Below are 22,385 nucleotides of genomic sequence, written 5' to 3'. Positions count from 1 at the left end.
CATTCTCAAAGACACAGACACAGATACACACAGATGACTATATTTGTGACTGGAGAGAACATTATAAAGATATTTGTGATGGTGGATCCATGCTGGTGGCAGCAATAAAACCTTGATGGTAACATCACGTGACAAGTTGGGAAGGTGTATGGAACAATGCAAGGGCAGATCACTCTGAATATGCTGATTCATAAACACTAAGAATCATCATGGATCAGAAATCTGAACACTTTATAGCATGCAATCATACTGAAGGTATTTGGAGTAGGAATTATGGCAGGGGTGTGAACAATATTCTTTAATAAATCTGGCAAAAATCCAACAACCCAGTCTGACACTGAGTGACAACTACCCACCTTCAATACTACCTTTAACAGATCAAGATAATGCTGATTTATACATTGTTTCAAATTTAATTTTCTGTTAGTAATAATGCATCTTCATAAAACTTTTAATCTTAAACATAAACATTTCTGGGCCATTTAAGAACTCCATTACTTCAGTAGTAAAAGGACCCTGAGGTAAGAGAAGAGCTCAAATTTGGGTATGGTTTACAAATTAAGATTAAGTAATAAACTACAAAAGAGGTTTGGGTTTTTTTAAGAAACCTAATCTATTGATTTTGATGAAAATACGTTGTTCGTGTAAACATGGAAGAACCTCAAATCAAGCTGGGAGTTCCATCACACAAATGATATCATGGCTGGCCACAAACAAGTTGTCTGTGTGCTATCTTCAAATATGATGGAAGACATGTTTGTTTGATGAAATACTGTGTCTGTGGAAAACTGATCAATGCAAAAATGCAGGAAAATAGAATAAACTAAAACAGAAAGAAGAAATAAATAATAGTTTTAAGCAATACATTAGAGAATCTCACTGCATGCACATGAATTTAAGCATGCTGCCAATGTGGTTGAATAAATGTTTTATCTCAATTGAATACTGCACTCATCTTTTACATTTAACAATATTTATACAACCATCTCTGTGCCTCAGTTTTACAAGAAAAGAGAAGATGAGAGTGTGTCAAACAAAAAGACAAAGTCATCAATATCCACTAAAATGGTAAAATATCCTTCATGAATATGTCTCCAAGATGATTATGCCAAATGTTTTGGTGTGTATATAGGAATGTGGAAGGAAAATATGAAAGGTTTTAAAAGTTGAAAGGCGCACAACCACCAATTTCAGTCAAACTTGTTGCCACGGAAACTCAAAAAATGTTTTATTCAGAATATCCTAACTACCAAAAGGCACCAGTACACCACCAGGTCTATCTACTTGTCAGGTTTGGTGAAGAAATATTCAACGGTTTTTAAGTTCTGCTGTGGAAAACATAAATGTGCACAGACAGATGAATGGACAGACGGATGGATGGAGCACATTTTAATAACCCCCACCAAAACCAGTAGCAGGGATAATGGCAAATAAAACATCTTGAGGAAGGCCCTGTTCATGCATGTCATATGTTTCACAATACCTGATTCTGATTGGCTGCTTCTTGGTTAGCACCATCCATGTTCGGGGCATGCATTTGATGTTGCTCATTGTTCATAATTTCTTGACCTTGACCTTGTCCTTGTCCTACAACATGATAAACAAGACTTACAACATGAAGTTTTGATATACCCATTCATTTGCCTTAGCAAACACACTTTGCAATATTTGGAAAAGGAGACATTAGGTGTTAAGATGACTCTTGATTGGCTTTTGTGAAAATCAAGATTCATCCCATCCTCAATATCTCCAGGGGATATGTTCCAATAACATCCTGGATGCATCTACGGGTAATTGTATTACCTCAAGATCGCAGCAGCTGCAAAGGTTTGTTCACAAACAGACAAAGTGACAGGTCTGAACATTCAAAACATGCAAGAACTCCTTGTACCGTCTTCAAAGCACATCTGCATCATTTGTGTTGCCAAGTTTAACTGAATTGTGACTTGTACATTCAACTTGCCAGCAGAGACACCTGATTGGATAGAAAGCCAGCCAAGGGAGGTAATAAAGCTGTAGATGCATCAAGAGTATAGTGGAGATGTATCAGAACGTTTACCCTGGAGACTCGAGGATGTATTCATCTATAGTTGCATACTTACCAAATAAAGCTGTGTCTACTTAAGAATAATTAAATTCTCATGTAAGACAATGAACCTGGAACAATTCTGAGGCCAAAGAAACCAACAGGTCAAAGCCTCTGTTAGTCCAGACACTCTCTCATGAGTGATGCCTACTGTATTGGTCATTTGACGAGTTTTTAAATTTATCCTCTGTCATATCACATAGACTGAACAGCTAAAAATCTCCCCAATTTTCGAAAATACAAAATCTCACAAAAGTAAACGTTCATGTCTTCTGATTAAAAACTTGACAAAAAGCAGTTGCGTTTCTTCTGCTCTTCAGTATATTTGATCAATGTGTTCTTTTGTGCTTGCAGATATATGTCCACTTGAACATGCATTATATTCAAGGCTCCGTCTTAGCACCATGAACTTTGCCCACCTATGTGACAACAATGGTACAGGAAGAAGCTTATTCCATGAAAGTGGACACCATGTAAACATCTAGTTATCCCATTCACTTGATCTTTGATATAGTGTCCACTCAGTTTTGTCAGTTTTCATTGACAGAATACCTTGACCTAAACAAATTTTGCTTCAGCTCCAGGGTGATAATGATAGATCCCTTAATGATAGGGGCTGCATTTATTGCCAATGTAAAAGCATTTCAGTCAATATCTGTTTCATCAGTGAGGAAAAACCCAAATGATGCAAGTCTCAGACCTTTAAAACTTTGGTGAAACCCCACATGATGATGTAAACCTTAAGATCACTACTGTAGCTAGTATACCATATGGTACACAGATCCTTGAATAACTAAGGGACAGATCTCTGCCGCATGAGCTGCACCATACCTTGCATCATATCGCCTGCCGCCATCTGGTTTTGGTTGTTGGGATCCTGAGCAGCATTTTGTACTTGAGCCTGAAATATGATGGGTCAGTAAAACGTAAAATCATCTTGGTTTTAGATCATGACTTTGCAATCCTTTCAGCGACTAGGACCTTTTAAATACTCTCAAAGGTTGTACGACTGACAAACCAAGAAACATGATCAGAGAATGAATTAGCCTCAAGCCAAAGACGACAGAGACTGAGTGAGTGAGTTTAGTTTTACGCCGCACTCAGCAATATTCCAGCTATATGGCAGCGGTCTGTAAATAATCCCTTCTGGACAAGACAATCCAGTGATCAAACAACATAAGCATCCATCTGCGCAATTGAGAACTGATGACATGTGACCACCCGATCCTGTTAGTCACCTCTTACGACAAGCATAGTCATTATATATAGCCATATATACCATAATGGAAGGAAAAGGTGAGGCTATTTTTCCATTGGTAACATGTCATAATATCCCCTTACCTTTTTCTTTTACATTTCCATTTGAACGTAATCAGTAAATTATCATAACAAGATACCTGAATTAATATGTATGGTCATCCTTTTACTGATGTCAGTGGCTTTCAACTCAGTAATGTGAAATACCTCTGTTTTCGTATCTTCGTATGAATAGCATGCGAGGTGATTCATTTGATGGCAGGTATCCTTCAAAAGCTCTGAACTTCAAAAATACCACTGTACCCTGCCTAGAGTATTTTCAGTTACAGAAAGCGACTTAAGGCAGCCAATCACATTATGAGAATGGATACTGTCCTCATAAATGTAACCCTGTAGATTCAGATGAACATTTTGGGTAAAATCATGCTATTCTGAATGTGCAAAACATCTTGACAATGCCATGACCGTGCACATAGTTTTGCATTAAACATGTCAGAGCGTAAAGTTTGAGGTGACGAAAACCAAGATGTCACTTGATTTACATTACCTGATCACATATTAAAGATGGAAATAGTAAGTTATAATGTATGACTGACAATTTTTATGAATACTGTTGTTGATTTATTCTTCATTTTATTCAATTTGTTTAATCAATTCCTCAAAACATAACTGATTTGCAAACTGACAACTCTGATGTGGACCCTTTGCCAAAGCATGTGTTGTTTTTTTCCAATAATTTATAATTCTACTTCTGTTGATAAGATTTGAAATGTGATAAGCATTTGCTGACATTATGAACAGATAAAGATTTTATAAAAGAATCATATGTTAGCTAGGTTCCTAAAATCACATATCTTTTTGATGTGACTACTAGGTACTGCCTGGCCAGTTTACCAGCGTACGGTGTCCGGTGACTGGAGCTGTCTGGGACATTGTTCCGTCTTACGGTGAGGAATGGGTTAGAGAATTTCTGAATGCCTTTCAATTTAATAGGTTGTGTCACTGGTGGTGTTTTAACTAACATAGAGAGTGTGCATAGATTCATCACATGACTATACTATTGCAATTTGCATATAGCAATTGTCTATAAATAGACACGATGTATGACAGTATTTTGACATCAGCTTCAGTACTTAATGATACAGTTTACAAAATAAAGAAAATGATTTTAAATCATCTTTGTCTAAAGGCTGAGTGACTGAACAAGCGAGTTTAGTTTTACGCTGCTCTCACCAATATACCAGCTATATGATAGTCTGTAAATAACTGAGTCTGGACCAGACAATCCAGTGACCAACAGCATGAGCATCGATATGCACAACTGGAAACTGATGACATGTGTCAACAATGTCAGCAAGCGTGACCACCCGATCCCCGTCAGTCGCCTCTTAAGATAAGCAAAGGCGCCTTTTACAGCAAGCATGGGACACTCATGGGTAGTGTCTAAAGACAATAATTACAGGTAAATCTCAATAATGTGTTAGTTAAGTCACAGTGCATTTTTTAAAAGGGATATTCAGAATTTTAATTGTTCCAAAGTGATCCCTGTACACATCAAGTTAACCCAGAGTCTTCACAGTACTTACCCCAACGTTCATATTGAGATTGTTCATGTCCTGGTTAACATTCTGGTTCATGTTCTGGACAGCATCTTGACCTTGACCTTGACCTAGACCCTGCCCTTGAAACTGACCTTGTCCTTGAGCCTGATAAACAAGGTCATTGGGCTGAACACCACCTGGTTGGTTGATCTGAGCAGCTTGTTGAACTGCCTGTTGGGCTGCCTGTTGAACTGCTTGTTGTGCTGCCTGTTGCTGTGCTAAGTTCTGTTCTTGCTGTGCAATGTTCTGCTGTTGCTGTACAACATTCTGCTGTTGTACAATGTTCTGTTGTTGAAACTGTTGGTTTTGTGCGTTGGCAGCTGCTGCAGCATTCTGCTGAAGAGGAACAAATGGAAGGATGGAATTAGCCTGCTGACCATCTATGAAATGGGTCATACACCATTTAAACAATATCTGTGGTAGCATAAACCATATGAGAAATTTATTACACTGCTGAAAGTCCTGATCATGATCAGTCAGGGCATGTATGTGAAGATTTTATTCTGACCCTTTAACGAGACGCCCTTGCAACTAAGGAAGGTACCTCTCCCTCATGGCACTGGGCAACACATACAGATCTATATAACAGTTAATATTAATGATGCAATGTTTGAAGTAGAAGTATTAGTGACAACGAAAAGTATTAAAGAGGGAAATAAGTTGGAGCAACAAAAAAGCAACAAAAATATGACAACGAAGCAATGCAGAATATTAATTGGCAGCAATAAAATTAGGCAACATCACAAACATTTCCAATTAGTATTACTTTGGTGACACAAGATTTGTCCTGATCCAATCATTCCTTCCATCATTTTTATGAGCAAGAGACTCCCACCATTACATTACCCAGTGGCAACAATTAGACTCAACGGAGATAACGAGCACCTTTTGCGCAACCAGTTGTTTCTCCAGTTGACGAAGCATACCTTGGTCTGCTCTTTGTTGTTTCTAATGAAAATAAAACAACCCGAACATTGATAAAATGTAAACCAACAGACTTCTCAACCCTCGCCCAATATCAATTCAACTGCCCATTTCCATCCATGTGATATTCATATGTAAAAACTTATGAAAGTATAATATATATAGCATGTAAATGACATTTTTAAATTAGCTTGTATTCTACTGAGCTGTATCCTTCCTAGACATATCTTTTCAATAATACATATTTAACACTGATTTGTCATTCAGGATTAAACAGACAGCATTTGTGAACAAACAGAAAAATTGAACAAAAGATTGATATATGATATCTTCAAGACCATTTATCAAGATCTTGATGAAACTGCAGGCACATAAATCTCTCTCTGACACTCCACACTGTCAGGGGCATCCTGCTCAAAGTAATCAGAGTTTCACAACAGCTTCATATTATTCTGCAATGCAGTCATATGGCGAAGGATGCTCAGTATAAAGGAGTCCTGAATAGTTCAGATGTTTAAATAGAAATGCTGTATCTATACTAATAATATACACATACGAAAAATATTCGTAAACACACACAAAACCATCAAAGCAATGTTCGCCACTGATTTATTTTAGTTTTGAAACGTGTTTTGATATTAAACTTTCCATATTTAGAGATAAGAACAATTAATCTCATTTGACAATTAGAAAATAATCACCCATTTGTCAGAAAGGTTGCTACTGCCTAGGAAGGATGAATTGCCTTAACTATAAACTGACAACTGGCACCTTGTAGTTAAAGATGTCCTGCTCCAGGCGTCGTACCGTACCCTGGTCCACTATTAACTGTTTCTACACAGAGAGAAACCCAGTCAGCTCAAATGATAGGGACAGAGGGCAGATATTTGGACCAATCAAGTGAAGGCTAACATTTATTGATAGTTTCACCAAAGCACTGTAGCTCACTAAACCTTTCAAATCTTAACAATCAATACACTTCCAATATATATTATACTTTCACTCATAGTATCACTTTATTTAGGAAATACAGTTCTTCTTCCACCATGTATAGTGTAATAAAGCACACTTTCACCCTGAACTATTGTAGTTAAAGCACGAGGACGCTTAACCACAATAGTTCAGGGCGAAAGTGTGCTTTATTACACTATACATGGTGGTAGAGCGAACTGTATTTCTTTTCTAAGATGCCGTATTCAATAACTTCTAAGCCCAATCTATGGCAGAAAACAAACGACAGTGTCTGTGACCTAAATTAAGACTCCTCGCACAGGGCTAACTGACGCGCTGTTCTTTTAACGTGTCAGCCCCCTACGTTAAGACAAAGATCACTAGAAAAACAAATGGTGAACAGTTTGGTGATGGCTTATGTTCGGGTTAAATATCTTCTCTAGATCATTTTAATTACATCCTTGATTCTCTTAAACCATACAAGGCAATATGACCGCCTCATTTCTACTACCAACGAAAGTTTAGATCAGCACATTCAGAGGAAGCTGATAACTCAAGCGACATTCCATGATTGCATTGTGGGAATGTAAACATTGCCAACATTACCGTGCCTCTGTAAGATTTTGAGTCGAACTATGAGACATTTTATCCGTCGGAAAACATAAACGAAATGTTTCCACAGTGATGTTGGCTGTGTGGTGCAACTGCAAACCAAGAAACGGGATGCGACGAAGCAGTTTACTGTGGAAGGCTGAACGAGGCGATGGCATCTGATATCCATCGTGACATCGTTTACATTGTGATGCAATGCAAGAAAGTTCGATTACGAGGGGGCAGATTGGAATGGCGCAGTGACGTCAACATATTGTGACGTAATGCAAAAAGTGCACATTATCATCTGATAAAGTATTGTCGGTGCCTTTGATCTTTCGCCGAAGCATCTTAGAATGCTATTTAAGCCATCTGCTTCATTACGGCAACCCCAAATTACTGATATATGTTATTGGGATATATCCACCCTGTCAAACAATTGACCACGTCTGACAACCATAACTACTTCTTTGCCAACTGTGAGCGAGTTGGGTTTACTAGTCTTTTACCGATATTCCAGCAATGTTACGGCAAGGACACCAGAAATGGACTAGACATTTTATACCCCTGTGGGGGACCCCGGTCTCTCAGTAATGAGAAAATGTATTAACTGCTGGGTTATCCCACCCCTAATTTATGACACAGGGTGGTGGAGAAGAATTCCAACCCAGAAAACACGGTGGGCAACAGACCACAAACAAGTTCACACAAACCACCAGGCCAGGTGAACCGATACACTGGCACTACTTCAAAAATCTACTATGTAAAAATGTATACAGATTTAGAGAAGGAAGGAGCTGAGGTCCGAGGATTTCATGACTATAAAACAAGAAGCAATTATTTTAAAAGCTGGGTAAATGGAATTGAATTAACAAAGGAAAAATATAGTCTGAAAGAAATAAATCGAGTATAGAACAGACAGATATGGAAGAGGCAATATATAACAAAGCAACAAAATACAAGATCAAAACACACTTATGGTAAAATCTATCTAATCAGGCAAAACAAATTCTTGTTTCACAGATCCCTTTCTACAACTTGCCAAAAATGTTAATCATTTCCTAAATCCCCCTAAAGTAACTGAAAATACATTGTTTCACAAAACATGAGAAGACCACAAAATAACATCATTCTTTATATTTCTGTGCTACATTTCCCCCAAGAACCTGTGAAACAATTTATAAGGCTGGGTTTTTATAGGAAGTGAGTGAGTGAGTGAGTGAGCGGTGAGCTGTTGTTAGCAAGAGATACAGGTAGTAAATTATAGACATACTTCTGAGCTCAGTGCTAACACATTTCAAACACTCAGCCAATATTCAACCAAATGACATATCTTTCAGTTTTTGAAGCAATGAAAAATATCTATACTGGTAATATCATATCCAACTGGTATGCAATCCACTGGGTGATAACATCCCAGAGTTACCTCCCTTACCAGACCCACGCAGGCCTTACCTGGCTGTTCTCAAGTTGGGCCTTGAGAGAAGAGATCTCGTTCTGGAGGTTGTCATTCTGCCTTTGGATGTTAGCAATCTGATCTGTAACATTTTTACCAGTGTGATTTACCTCTACATTATTAATCAGATCTGACCCAAACAACTATGAAAACTATTATTCTGTGGGAAGTTTGTTCAGCAGCATACTCAGCTATGTTCCAGCTACACAGTCTGAAAATAATCAAGGCTGGAACAGACAACTCTGTGATCAAAATCATTGGCATCAATCTACATAGTTGGAATACACTGACATGTATCAGCCAAGTCAGTGAGCCCAACACCCAATTCTGTTAGTTGCCTCTTACTACAAACATGAGTTGCTGAAGATCAATTGTATCCCGGATCCTCACGGAGGCTGTAGTAAGTAATGAGGCTACAATTTTTCTCTGTTCCTTAAGTTCAAACATATGCTCAGCTGGGTTGGAGGCAGTCAGTGAAAGCCAGACCATATCTCCTAACCACTCAGAGTGAGTGAGTGAGTGAGTTTAGTTTTACGCTGCTCTTAGCAATATTCCAGCAATATCACGGCAGGGGAATAAGTAAGGGGAGATAACACTATACTGCCTACCCCTCAGGCTGGCAATTTCCAGCTCCTTTTCCTGCTTCATCTGGCTGAATTCCTGTCTATGCTGAGCCTCAACATTGGCATTATCATCTCGCGCCTTCTGCATGTCCTGCTGCAGACGACCATTTTCTGCCTCTAGTTCCTCATGCTGACCCTAGAAAACCAGCACCATTTTGAATCAGAGGCAGCTTCTTGTAATAAACTACTCACTGGTCGAAAACCTTAGAGAAAAACTGTTGGGATTATCATTGGACAGAGAGATGGACAGAATGACATGGCATAAATACATATACCACATCTTTTTAAGTTGTGAGCATAACAAAATTTATGAAATATGAATACGAAATTTGCAATTAAATATCGTCTACCCTTGTTAGGTATTTCTTCTTAAGCTACACACTGCAGTGGGTAAGATTACCTTGTGAACTTGAAAAGACGTAAAACTTTGCTTGAAATATACAACTGTAGATGATGACTGTTATCATTAAGACCAATTTTATTTCTTGTTTTACAGATCTGCCAGCCATATCTTTTCAAAAATAGGAAAAAAAAATAATAATAATTTTTCCTAATGTTTCTACTGGCCAAAAATGTAAACTTACAAGAAAATGTTTTTCAAAGATTCTGTTTGGCCCCAAATACACTTCATAAATTGCCAAAAGTAAAATACTTTGAGTATTTAGAAGGAATATTAGTTGATTTTATTTTTATTTTTTCCCCTCCCGCCTTTAGATTTTCTGAGGACAAAAAACGTAAAACAAGAAATAAAATTGGTCTGTCCTTAGCTACACACTGCAGGGACTAAGATAATGATAAGTAAAACTAAACTTGAAACAGTAATCAGCTGTAAACATCTTTTCTTCCCATCTATTAGTGATTCAGTTCAAATTTAGCCAATAAGAAGAGCATCAGTATGAGGAGCAAACAATTTAACCACTTGGCGACCTGCCCTCAGTGATCACTGGACTTTAACAACTAACAGACATTTTTGCAATTAACACATGGTAAGGGGACATGTGTAAAAGACTTACTGATTTGACAGTGTTACTGACAATGAAAGCAGGATTTTGGCTAGGAGGTTAATTACAGACAGTTATTCAAAGGAATCTTAGCTTCCCACAAAATTGATGTGACACATATTGCTAGAAATATATGTTGCACCATCTCCTGACTTAAATGACTAAAAAAAGACAGAAAAATACAATAGCAGCTGTGAAAACCGACATCTGTCCAATCTGACAAGTTGTCAACAATGGCATAAAATCTCAGTCCCATTCGTTGCTTGTACATTTATCATTAGCTCTGCAATCCGGCACATTGTCTAAACTGGATTATTTCTTCAGTCCCAATGAGTGCCAGTAGTATAGGGAATAGTGATTCTGGACCACTTTCACAAAATGTCTCTACAAAGCCTCATTTAGTAAATGAGGCTTTGGTGGGACCCTTAGCTCTTGCTATTATTGCCCCTACTACAAAGCTACGCCATCACGTTTACCGTGACTTGGCAGGCGGTAACACTGTGCCGTACGGTACGATCAATAATTCTTCTCTTACAAACCCCCTACCCGGCCCACCCCTCAAGTAGTATAAGTTAGGTTCGTTGGCTTTCATATCCACTTTATCTATGTTGTAAGTTTTGACTGACCATATAGGATCGGTGGCTCGCTTACGGCTATCGCCCCTATGTTATGTTTATATCAATGAAACAGTTTAATGTGAACCGCCTACGATCTCTTTGGTGTTCATAATAAAGGCTTGCTGGGCTTTTTGTATTCCCTGTGCTATGTACTTTTTTTTCTCGTCCTCGCTGATAGCAGACTTACGAGACTTGGATCGAATATCTTGTTTCATTCCGTTATATTTTTTGAGTTCAGAGAGGATTGAACTAAACTCCTCTTCTGAGATCTTACTGTCAGAGAGTGCCGTGGAAATTCGCTCACTCACTGTGTTGAGTTTTGCTTCAGCCAGAACCCTGATCTCGTCGTGTTTCAATACCTTACGATTAAGTCTGCGTGATACTAACTTAAGCGCCAACCCTACCAACCCTGTCACCCCAGCCGTTATTTCAATACCTAGCACTATAGGTGCAGCCACGATAGTGGTTAACAACCCAACGCCTGCCGCCCCTAGTCCCATGCTGGTTGCCATAAGGGTAGTGTCAGCCCCATCCACGATATTGAAAGCTCTATTATATTTTTTACATAGTGCTTTCCGCGTGTCACGGTCTTGTTCTAGTTGACGTTTTACATCACATAACTGCCTCAAGCGGAACCCATCTACGGTTTCTAACGTCTTAGCTACTTCCTCTACGACTGGGTACAGACCCATCCTATAATATATATTTTGAAAGATATTTTAATTGGGGTTCAGTTAAAAATCTATCAATGTATTTGAAGCCTATAAGTTCTAGATTAGTAGTCAGGGCAATAGGTGAGAGGCTAATAAAATATCCTATTCTAATAAAAACCCCACTGGGGCTTATTAAGTGGTTTATAGGACCCGTGGTATCCTGTTGTATAACAATACGACAATATTGGTCTGTGTAAGACCAGCGTATTGACACCCCGGGTAAAATTTGGTGTATTATTGGGTCTCCATCGAATGAATCCGTAAAGAAGACTTCTATGATGAGTGTGAAAGGGGGGGTTATTATTTCAGGATTACTAAATGTTAATTTATTTTCGAAGAAAGTTGATAATAACCCTTTTTTGTTGTAACCAGCAGATTGTCTGAGTGCTAATCCCCTCTCCGGAATGAAATCCCCGGCCCAGATACCGTTGTTCCTAATCTTAGTGATCCAATTATTTTCGTCTATTGTGATATAAGGTGAGGTGAGTGTTAAGTTGATCAACCATTTAGGTTTTTTAAAATCTGGTAACGGCACCCGTCTGTACACGTTGTCTTTGAAGTGTAGGATGTAGAATTCATCTTCCTCACCAGGCTGATCGAATCCCTCTGTATCTCCCAGGTCGTTAAGTGTAGTGTTGGGATGATGACTAGTCATTATTATACTATTATGATATAATTTCCAACTGGTTTTCTGATAATAATTCAGGGGTTAACTTTATACCCATGAAGTGTATGTTGTCAGGCAGGAAGATATTGATTAGTGATATCTTATTTTCCACGATCACGTTGACCCCCTGCAGACTGGTCTTGGAGTCGACACCCACCCGCACGTAAACGTTGCAAACTTGATACTGGTGTCGTTTCACCCACCCAAGTTTGATCCCCTTCACGATCTCGACATCATTCACCGATGGTTCCCCTAGGTAGACTTTGATGAATAGTGTTGAGTTTGCCGGTAGACTCTCTAGTATCTTGACCACGCCTTCGAATTCAGACACCAACTGCAATTTCACGTTTTGCATGGCCGGTTTACTCGATAGCATGTGGGCTGCTATAGTGTTGACTGGGCTGACGACTATACTACGTCTCTGAGTTGGGACGTAAGCCACGAGCAGGGTTCCATTGTTCACGACTTTGTTTAGGTGGTTGTCTTTGTTATCCGTGAACACGTAAGGGGAGACGAGTCTAATATTGAGAAACCATTTGTTATCGGGTAACAACACCCACTTGTCATCTTCGGTGAAGACGAGCATATATGGTTTGTTTTTGACGACGGTAGTGCTCTCAACATCGTCTAAGTCGAACAGTTTACCTCCGAATGATGGGTATATTCTCCAGTTGTCATCACCGGTGTTGACGAGGGCGTACTTAGTGTTGGCTGTTGCCCCTGTGGTATCTATCATATCACTTAGGGTTCCACCGGAGGGGATTTCAACGCGTTTGTAAATGTTGTTTTTCAGTTGCAAGGCATACGATTTACCATCTACTCCGGGAGCGTCGAAACCGCGTGTGTCTCCGAGGTCGGAGATCCCGATATTGACGCATTTTTTCACTCCGGGCCCTTGTGCGCTGGTCATGTTACGTGAAGCGTTAAGCTGAGGTATCCTATATTTACAGGATTATGATTTATATCTAACACCGATATTGTCAGCTCAGGTATGTTGCCCTGGGTTAATCTCTTATACTGCCGTGGTGAAAATGACTCGGTTCTACCGTCGTTGAATTTCTCAGTTTTCACCGGCACTGCTCTCAATATAGTGGAAGGGTGACCTCCTTGAATGTTGTACGTTGTGCTCACCTGACCTAAATGAATATACAGCTCTCGGTACGGTACTAGGTCGGGTAACTTCGTGCCTGTGACGGTTGTTGTTGGTTTTATCTCGTCAGGAGACATACCGAGTATCCTCGCTAATGGTCGGCCTAGCCTCAATGAGGTTCTTCCGTTGTTGATTAACACCACTGTGCCGTTTGAGTCGTTCATCTTGAGTTCAGCTCCCAGGGGTTTGAAGACCTCGTCGTTTAGCGAGCACACGCTGTAGTAGCCGTCAGTTATTTGACTGCGAGTTCCACTGACGAACAGCTTATTGTTGCTGATATTAATGTTAGTCCATTGCGGTAGGTAGGTGATATCGCAGAGTGCGACTTCGAGTTGACCTGACGTGTTATCGATCGCGTGCGTCAGCTGAACGGCCTCACCGCTCGTTATTCCTGGAAGTGTTATGTACATATTACATATATATTTATTATATAATAGTTTTAAAATGTATTCCCCTGGTGTGTTGTACCCTAAACTGGACGTAGATTTCTCCACCATGAAGATCGTGGTTGCTCCTGGGTTGTATTTCAATGCCAAGTTTATAGATATGCCTGATAAGTATAAGCTTTCGGTGACTAACATTGAGGCAGTCCACGCTTGGTTCAACAACCCTATGCAGTTCTGGCAGAACCAATTCAACTTTGCCGTGTGGTGCGCTACAACGGGGTGTGGTGTGACATTGACCGACACTCGGCGTGGGCCGCTGAGTCAGTCTGTGTTCAAGTTCCACGTGTACTACCAGGTCAGACGTATCCTTAAAGAGATCAGCGCCCCCCTCCCACAGGACAAAGCGTGGGACGCAACAAACAACCCGTACGATAGACGGGCCTACGAACGTATTTGCAACGAATTCGAAATAAACCCGAAGACGGATTGGCGTTTGCCGGGGCTGAACCACGGGTTGGGTATTCCTTACGCTCATGGGCTCTCGCCAAAGGCATTTGACAAACATATACTAATAAAATTTATGCAACGAAAAATGTTTAGTACGGAACGTTTTTCCCATGCATTAGCTGATCTTGTTCCTAAACCTAACAAATCTGGACCAAAACCAGTGAAAGATGCCAGTGATGATTTACTGACACTAGGTATACTTAGGCAGGACTTTGCTTTGTCGAGTAATGAATGGAGGGATGATCGTATGGACTTTAAAAAAGGTGGTGTTGGTTTCACAATCCAGAAAGTGGAGCAGTCAACCACAGACGGGTGGAAAATGTTCATGCTGGACACGTCGAAAGGATTCACTCGTGCAGGGGTAGTCAGGTTGAACGACTCGATTCGAACGTACGTGTGGGCGCTGTTGGGTGCGCAGTCGATGACGCGTTCCAACATCATCGGTAAGGGAACTGCTTACGACGCTCAGACACAATTCGTTTCCAACGTTGAGGATGCTATCAATTCTCCAGTTGATCTCCCGCGGGCTATCGAACGCTACCAAAACGTGTTAGAATACGCCAGGTCGAAAGTCGACTACGTGTTCGGCGTGGGGTTGTACATGGCTCCGAGTGATATGCAACTGAGAGTAAAAAAAGTGGTGGGTTATAACAACGAAATAGTCATAGCCACGAAGAATCAAAAGTTGGGTATCAACCCCGATATTAACACCACCTATATCCCACACATCCCACCACGTGAAAAGGGTATAGTTGCGTCGCCCCCGGAGTCTAAAGTTCATGTGGAGGTACCCCCCACACACTCTCATATTCAGGCTCAGCAGCATATTGATAGTAAAACGGCCCTGGTGGTTGGTGGGGTAACTTTGGGACTTATTTGGTTAAAGATTTCTTAGCCGCTACGTACACCAGACCCGCCACGGCGACGATGGCTGCCCACAGGTTTTGACTGAGCCACATGGCAGTTTTAGACAGAGCGCTCAACAACCACGAGACGATGCTACCCAGTATGCCGGGAAGGGCTTCAGCGGCTTTACCAGCCAGTTTAGCTAGGCCTTCCCCGAGTTTTTTTATCCAGTCTTTAACACCCCCACCACCGCTGGGAGTTCCCCCTCCGCCGGCAGGCCCCACAGGGGTTCCACCCGTCAGTGACACCACCAGGGTTGATATGATGAAACCCAATGCAGTTAGAATGCTGGCGATGGTGATCCCTTGCTCCCGGAACAATATCCGAATCCTGTTGGCTAAAGTTGTATCCTCATTCAGTATTCTATCGATTGTTTCCCGAATACGACTGATCTGGGATCGAAGCTGTTCACGATTCGAGGAAGCGGCTTCCAATCGTGTACGTCTCTCGTCTTCTAAATCACGTATTCGTTCATTGATACGACGCTTCATATCATCGTTTTCAGTTTCGTTGAGTTTGGTTTTTTCCCTAGCGATGTGCTCGTCGATTTCGTTCAGTTTCCCCATGTTGTTCACGAGCTCTCCACGCACGCGTTTCACGGCTTCGTCTAAGCCGCGCAGTTCCCTTACCGGAAAGTCAAACCCCGGTAACGGTTTGTCCCAGTAGGTGCTCAACAGTTTTTCTATGCTGTCTGAGGCTTCTGTAGCACGCTGTGGTGTCATTTCATCTCTAGTGGTGAGGTGGGATCTGGTAGCTTGCAGATCTTCTTTAACGGCCTTAGGTATTGCACCACCGTAATCATTCATGTTTAGATTTTTACGGATAAATTCAACACCATAGCGGCTGGCTAGAGTTGACAAGGCCAGTGGTTTTTTATTGCTCTTGTTAAAGAGGTCAACCCCTGGGTCAGACTTAAGGCGTAGAACACCCTTTGTATCAATAAAAAAATCCTTATGGTATCGACCCTGTGGTTCAACGTAGTTTTTATCTCTTCTTAAACTTTCGAAATAATCATTTACCGTTGTTTCCAAGAGTTCTTGGTTCAATGGTGAACTAGTAAATGAGGTCTCCTGCTCATCATCGAATGCCTGGGCACTAGCGCCCGGTATCTCATCCATAGGTATGTCTTCATCCATTAGTATTAAAAATATATTTCTTTTATATAACAATGTACGGTAGAAAATTAGATCCTTTCAGAAGATTGAGAGAGCCATTAGGTGCCAGAGCCGTGCGACAGTCGGTGACCATCACCAACAATCCCAGCAAGATAGACCAGAATCAAACTCTGCTGGTTAGATTTCCAAACCTTGGTGAGAATGACCTCATTGTACCAGGCACTGTTCGACTGGCGTTTAATATCACGTTGACCTCCGACAACGACAAACGCGAGCTAGTGCGGAACGTGGGACGAGCTATCATCAAGAAAACGACCGTCAAGATCAGCGGTAACGAGGTACTGAGCATCGACGACAGCGACGTGTTTCACTGCTACAAGGATCTCTGGAAAAGCGAGAGAGAACGAGTCAATGATGTGTACCAGGGTATCAGCAAATCAACCCGGGCGCGCATAGGATACGTCTTCACGACAGACCAACAAGACAAGCTATCGGACGGTGAAAAGGCCATCGCTCTAGCATACGGGAATCGATTCTGCGTGCCGCTCGACTTCGAGTTGCTCACGGGACACGCGCCGTTTTACCAGGCCGCACTGGGTGATAGGCTAGAATACGAGCTCACGTTTAACGACTATAGCAAAGTAGTGCGTACGCCGAACGGTGATGAGGCCAGTTATGCCATAGACAACATCTCTCTGGAGTTCGACATGGTCACTAGCCCGGAGCTGGCCAGGCAGGTTCGAAGCCAGTACTCTGGGAAGATGGCTATCCTGTACGATCGCGTACTGAGACATAGATCAGTCGTGCGAGACAAGAGCGACACTGTGTGGAATATCAACCTGAACGTGCCGGCGCGATCGATGAAAGGTATCCTGGTCGTCCCCGTGGAGGATTACGATCCATTCCGGAGGGACAGCGAGAAGTTTTTCAACCCCGAGATTGAAAAGGTGGAAGTGACCATCGAGGGCGTGCCCAACCAGCTGTTCAGTCATGGTATGAGACCACACCAGCAGTGGGATGAGATAAAAAAACTACCAGTGGGGGACTACATAACAAAGGACCTGGACCTAGGCTCCGTGCAGATCGGTGAATACCTGACCACCAAGTACGCCTTATGGTTGGACATGCGATCCACGGATGATGATAAACTGCACGGTAGCGGGCGCCGTATAGATAACGGCAGCGAAGGGATAACCATCCAGATTACTAAGAAGGCTCAAACCGCTGGTAAGTTGAAATTATATCTGTACGTTATTATGGACGCGCAACTTAATATAGACAATGGGAGATTCGTGCAAGCCATCTACTGATGGGGGAGACCCCCTGGGGTTACCCACTGACCCACACTGCGCTATCATATGCGGGCAGACTGGCTGTGGGAAGACCGTTTTCGTGTTGGATATGTTGGAGGGTTACTACAAGGATGTGTTCGATAACATCGTTATCATGTGCCCTACTCTGAGCATGAATAAAACGTACGCGCGACCTTGGGTGATGACGGACCCGGACGTACACAAAATCGACCCTGGAACACGCCTGCAGGACTGGTTGAAAGCTCTTCACGAGAAATTTAAAGGGGAACCGACGCTGTTTATACTGGACGACTGCAGCGCTAATCGCGAGATAACAAAAAAGAGAGACATGCTATCGTACCTGGCCTTCTCCGGCCGGCATGCAAATCACAGCGTCTGGGTGCTAACGCAGAAGTTCAACTCGGTGTTGAAAGACCTCAGGGAGCAGACGCGATGGGTGGCCTTATTTCACTGCAAGGATAGGGATTCGTTTGAGGAGTGTTTGAGAGAGAACGATGTGATGAGTAAATTAGAACGGGAACGGGTGAAGAAACAGCTCGCTGAAACTAAACACGCTAAGCTCGTTCTAAAAACCGACCAACCAGTAGCATATATAGTATACTAAAGCTAAGCAAAGCTAAGCAAAGCTAAGCAAAGCTAAGCAAATGCTAAGCATAGCTATGATATTTGAAGTATTTGTCGTGTGCAACTTAACCTTCATTTCTCTGTGTTTTGTCTGTATCGGGTATTATATAGTTAAAACTAAATCTTACTTATTATATTATAAGATGGAGTGTGAGGAATTGCTCGAACAATTGTCTGTGGAGGGTTCCCCAACTGGGGATTCCCCCAAGCGAGAGAAACTGGTGGCGTTGGCTGTTGGCGGCAAAGCCAAACATTACTTTGGAGACTACACCCCGGATAAAATTCACAAAATGTCAGCCGAAGAAATCGATGACAAAGACAATAGGATCGGCTATGACCCAGATATACACCGGTATTGTATCACACTTCCTTCCCATTCCACCAGAGCGCCGACTTTACCTGTGGGAGGACCTCGAGAAAGACCCTTTTATCGAACACGCCGTGAGCTCTATCAGCTGCGGGCTGTACCACAAATATGGTATGTTGTTGGCTCCAGTGACGGCGGCGATTATCACGGCAAAACATTGTCAATTTGAGAGAAAGAATAATAATAATAGTATAGATGTCCGAGGTGACGGAACCAGTGAGTCCCGAGGTGACGGTGGAGACCCCAGTGGAGGAGACCCCAGTGGTGGTACCTCCAACAGTAACCAGGCAGAAGAATCCTAAGAGAGTAGCTGCCGGTAAAAAACGGTGGTGTAACCAACATAAAGTGACCAACCCAACCCGACTGTTGTTGGCTGTAGGCGTAACTGCTGCCTTGGCTATCTCGTGGTTATATACACGTGAGGGAAACCCTAACCGTGAGGTGGTAACCCCCACGCCGCCTGCAGGCCCCACTATTGACCCGCATATCATGTTATAATTTTAATATTTTATATCATATACATAATGTCTGAGGGGAAAACGTTCGTCAACGACGCATACCACGCCACAGTGGTAGCCAGTCTAGCCGTAGGGTACGCTCGGTTGACTAAAATGGTGCTTAAACAACCAACTATCAAGCTAGATTTCAACCTGCAGGATATGGGTATGCTCATAATGAACCTTGGTATGGCGATGGCCACGAAAGACATCCTAGTAAAACAAGGAATAATACCTGATAATATAATGAAATAAATATAGGGATGGCCACGATAGCTATGATGGTCGGTGGGGCGTTAGTGAATGCCCTGGCATTTTCCGGGAGTAATTTCCTCTTCTCGAAACTACGAGATGATCACGCGGCTGAAATACAGGAAGAAAGGAAGCGACACGATCTCGCTACTGAGAAATTACAAAGAGCACAGGACGAGTACGTTAAAAAACGCCTCCAGAGGATCGATTTTATTAATGAACAGCTCAAGCGTGAAAACCATGCCATTAAAACATTCTACGATGTCGATGAAGCAATGAAAGAATACTATCTACTAACTGGTAAACAATTGGAACCGCTCAATAAACCCACACTCGCTCAGTACTACACACCATCCAAGGGACAAATGAATCGTGAACTGGGCTTCATAGTGTTGGGTATAGCAGCTACTGCGTTGGTTGCAAAGCAATTAAACTAAAATACCTATATAAGTAAACATGAGACCCGCTCCATACCGATGCGAATACATACTTATGGGGAAGACCGAGGCCTGTGGTAGGAAATGCAGGAATCAGGGGTTCTGTTGTTTCCATATGGGAAGTCCTAACTACACGTGTTCTGTGTGTGGTATCGGGGTTAAAGGGCACTACTGTCTATGTAAAGCTCACGGAGCGAACGTAGTCAGACATCAACTCATATACGAGAATAAAAAAGGCTACATAAAAGAACGTAGGCGACTGCTCAAGATAGCCACTTAAGAGTTACCTCCCCTTACTGTGAACCAATTAGACATTAGTTCTCTTAGGTGTAAACACGATGTCTACTGTGCGCGAGCTCAAGAGGGTCGCAAAACAGAGAGGTGTGATCGGGTATTCTAGAATGCGGAAGCCAGCATTGTTGAGATTACTAGGTTTAGAAGTCCCCCCTACAGTAAAACAGTTAAAAGCTCAAGCGAAACAGCTTGGACACACGGGTTATTCACACCTGGGGAGAGCCGGGTTAACCGCATTGTTATCACATGCCCCCGTTCCCACTGTAAAACAACTGAAAACCGAGGCACACGATTTGGGTTTAGGCGGGTATTCCCGTATGAGGAAACCACAGCTCGTAGAATTATTACAACAGAATAGAGCTGTTGACCTGCAGTTCGTTCGCACTGAGCGCGCTGTAGGCAACTATTTGAGAGGTTGGCGCATGCTCGTCGATAGAAACATAGACATTACAGATATCAAGCCTCTGATAGCTGATAAGGTCAACCAGGAACTAAATAACCTAGGAAGTATCAAGTTTCAGATCACAGTGAAAATGTCGCTCGATAAGGAGGGCACCACAGGGGTCACTGAGTATATTCAACCTTACTTCCGAGGCAAACAAGAGGTCGCCACACATGCAGAGACCATTGACGCATCAATCGATACCAGTTTTCAGCAGATACGAGAATACCTAGAACGCTACACGCACATGGGGTCCGGGTGGGCTGTGGATAAAATCGATAACGTCTATCTAGACATAGCTAACTACGTGCCGTTCAGAGGCGGGTCATACCTAGCCTTGCCTCCCTACTATAAGAACAAAAAAGCCATAGTAAACGTTAAGAATACAGGAAACGATTGCCTGAGGTTAGCTATCAGGTCAGCCTTCAGCACTCATTCAGATAGGCTTTCTAGCTATCCCCAAGATGATGGGCTTAATTGGGATGGTATAGATGAACCAACCCCAATATCCCAGATCACTAAAGTAGAAAAACAGAATAATCTGTCTATAAATGTCTTTGGGCACGAAGGTAACACAACAATAGTACACAGGGTCAGCCCGGTGAAGGATCGCCAAGTTATCAATATATTCATGATCCAGCGAGGTGAAAAGTATCACTACACATGGATAAAACACTTTAGCAGGCTGTTGTGTGACCAATCGGCATACAGAGGGAAAAAACACTTCTGTGAGCGATGCCTACACGGTTTCACACGAGCTGATTTATTAGAATCCCACCGGGAGGATTGCCAAGGTGTTGGGCAGACGGCCATACGAGTCGACATGCCTAAGGAAGGTGAAAATATCCTAAAATTCGACAACCACAAGAACCAAATGTCTGTGCCTTATATCATATACGCCGACTTCGAAGCCTTAGTTGTGGGTGGGGATTCCCCCACACCCCCTAGTGGGGGTGCCTTCACCCACAAAACCCAGGAACATAAGGCCTGCGGTTTTGGGTACATTGTCGTCCGTTGTGACGGGGAAACGAAAGCTCCGGTAGTGTATAGGGGTCCTGACGCGGCTGAAAGGTTTCTAAAGTGCTTGCAGGAGGAAGAAAAAATTATTAGGAATGCATTGTATAAAATCGCTCCCATACGTATGGGCCGAGCCGACAGGCTAGCTCACGCTAGTAGCACTAAGTGTCACGTGTGTGACTCACCGCTTAACGGTGATTCGGTGAGAGATCACTGTCACATAACTGGTAAGTATAGAGGCGCCGCTCACAACGCGTGCAACCTCAAGCTTAAAATCAACCCTAAGACAATAAACATCCCCGTTGTCTTTCACAACTTGAGAGGGTACGACTCACACTTGATCATGCAGGCCATCGCGAAAATCGATGGTAATATATCGTGCATCCCCAACAACATGGAGAGATACATCTCCTTCAGCTTAAACGGACTTAGGTTCATTGACTCGTTTCAATTCCTCCTGTCGTCACTCGACAGTCTGGTCAAGGCTAACAATACCTTCCCTATCACCGATCGATACACAGACGTCGAGACTAGACCCCTGCTTATGAGGAAGGGTGTGTACCCCTATGAGTACATGGATAGTTGGACCAA

At 42.2% G+C, this 22,385-nt stretch overlaps 1 protein-coding gene across 11 annotated transcripts in view; it reads right to left on the bottom strand.

The window, feature by feature from the left end:
• Positions 1-22,385, bottom strand: part of LOC137268101 (Golgi integral membrane protein 4-like) — an 89,456-nt gene that overhangs the window by 48,209 nt on the left and 18,862 nt on the right. For 6 of the 11 annotated variants that reach the window (XM_067802611.1, XM_067802615.1, XM_067802612.1 and 3 more), the window contains exons 5-11: positions 9,475-9,625; positions 8,866-8,948; positions 6,640-6,702; positions 5,830-5,892; positions 4,930-5,277; positions 2,918-2,987; positions 1,484-1,587 (exon numbers count right to left, since the gene is read on the bottom strand). In XM_067802611.1, coding sequence (XP_067658712.1) covers positions 1,484-1,587; positions 2,918-2,987; positions 4,930-5,277; positions 5,830-5,892; positions 6,640-6,702; positions 8,866-8,948; positions 9,475-9,625 — 882 coding nt within the window. Of the gene's footprint in view, positions 1-1,483; positions 1,588-2,917; positions 2,988-4,929; positions 5,281-5,829; positions 5,893-6,639; positions 6,703-8,865; positions 8,949-9,474; positions 9,626-22,385 lie in introns of all 11 variants that reach the window. The other 5 variants (XM_067802617.1, XM_067802619.1, XM_067802613.1 and 2 more) reach the window with 4 other exon arrangements.

The sequence above is a fragment of the Haliotis asinina genome, chromosome 16, assembly GCF_037392515.1.
Source record: "Haliotis asinina isolate JCU_RB_2024 chromosome 16, JCU_Hal_asi_v2, whole genome shotgun sequence".
NCBI classification, from domain to species: domain Eukaryota; kingdom Metazoa; phylum Mollusca; class Gastropoda; order Lepetellida; family Haliotidae; genus Haliotis; species Haliotis asinina.
This window is presented reverse-complemented; position numbering and strand designations above follow the sequence as displayed.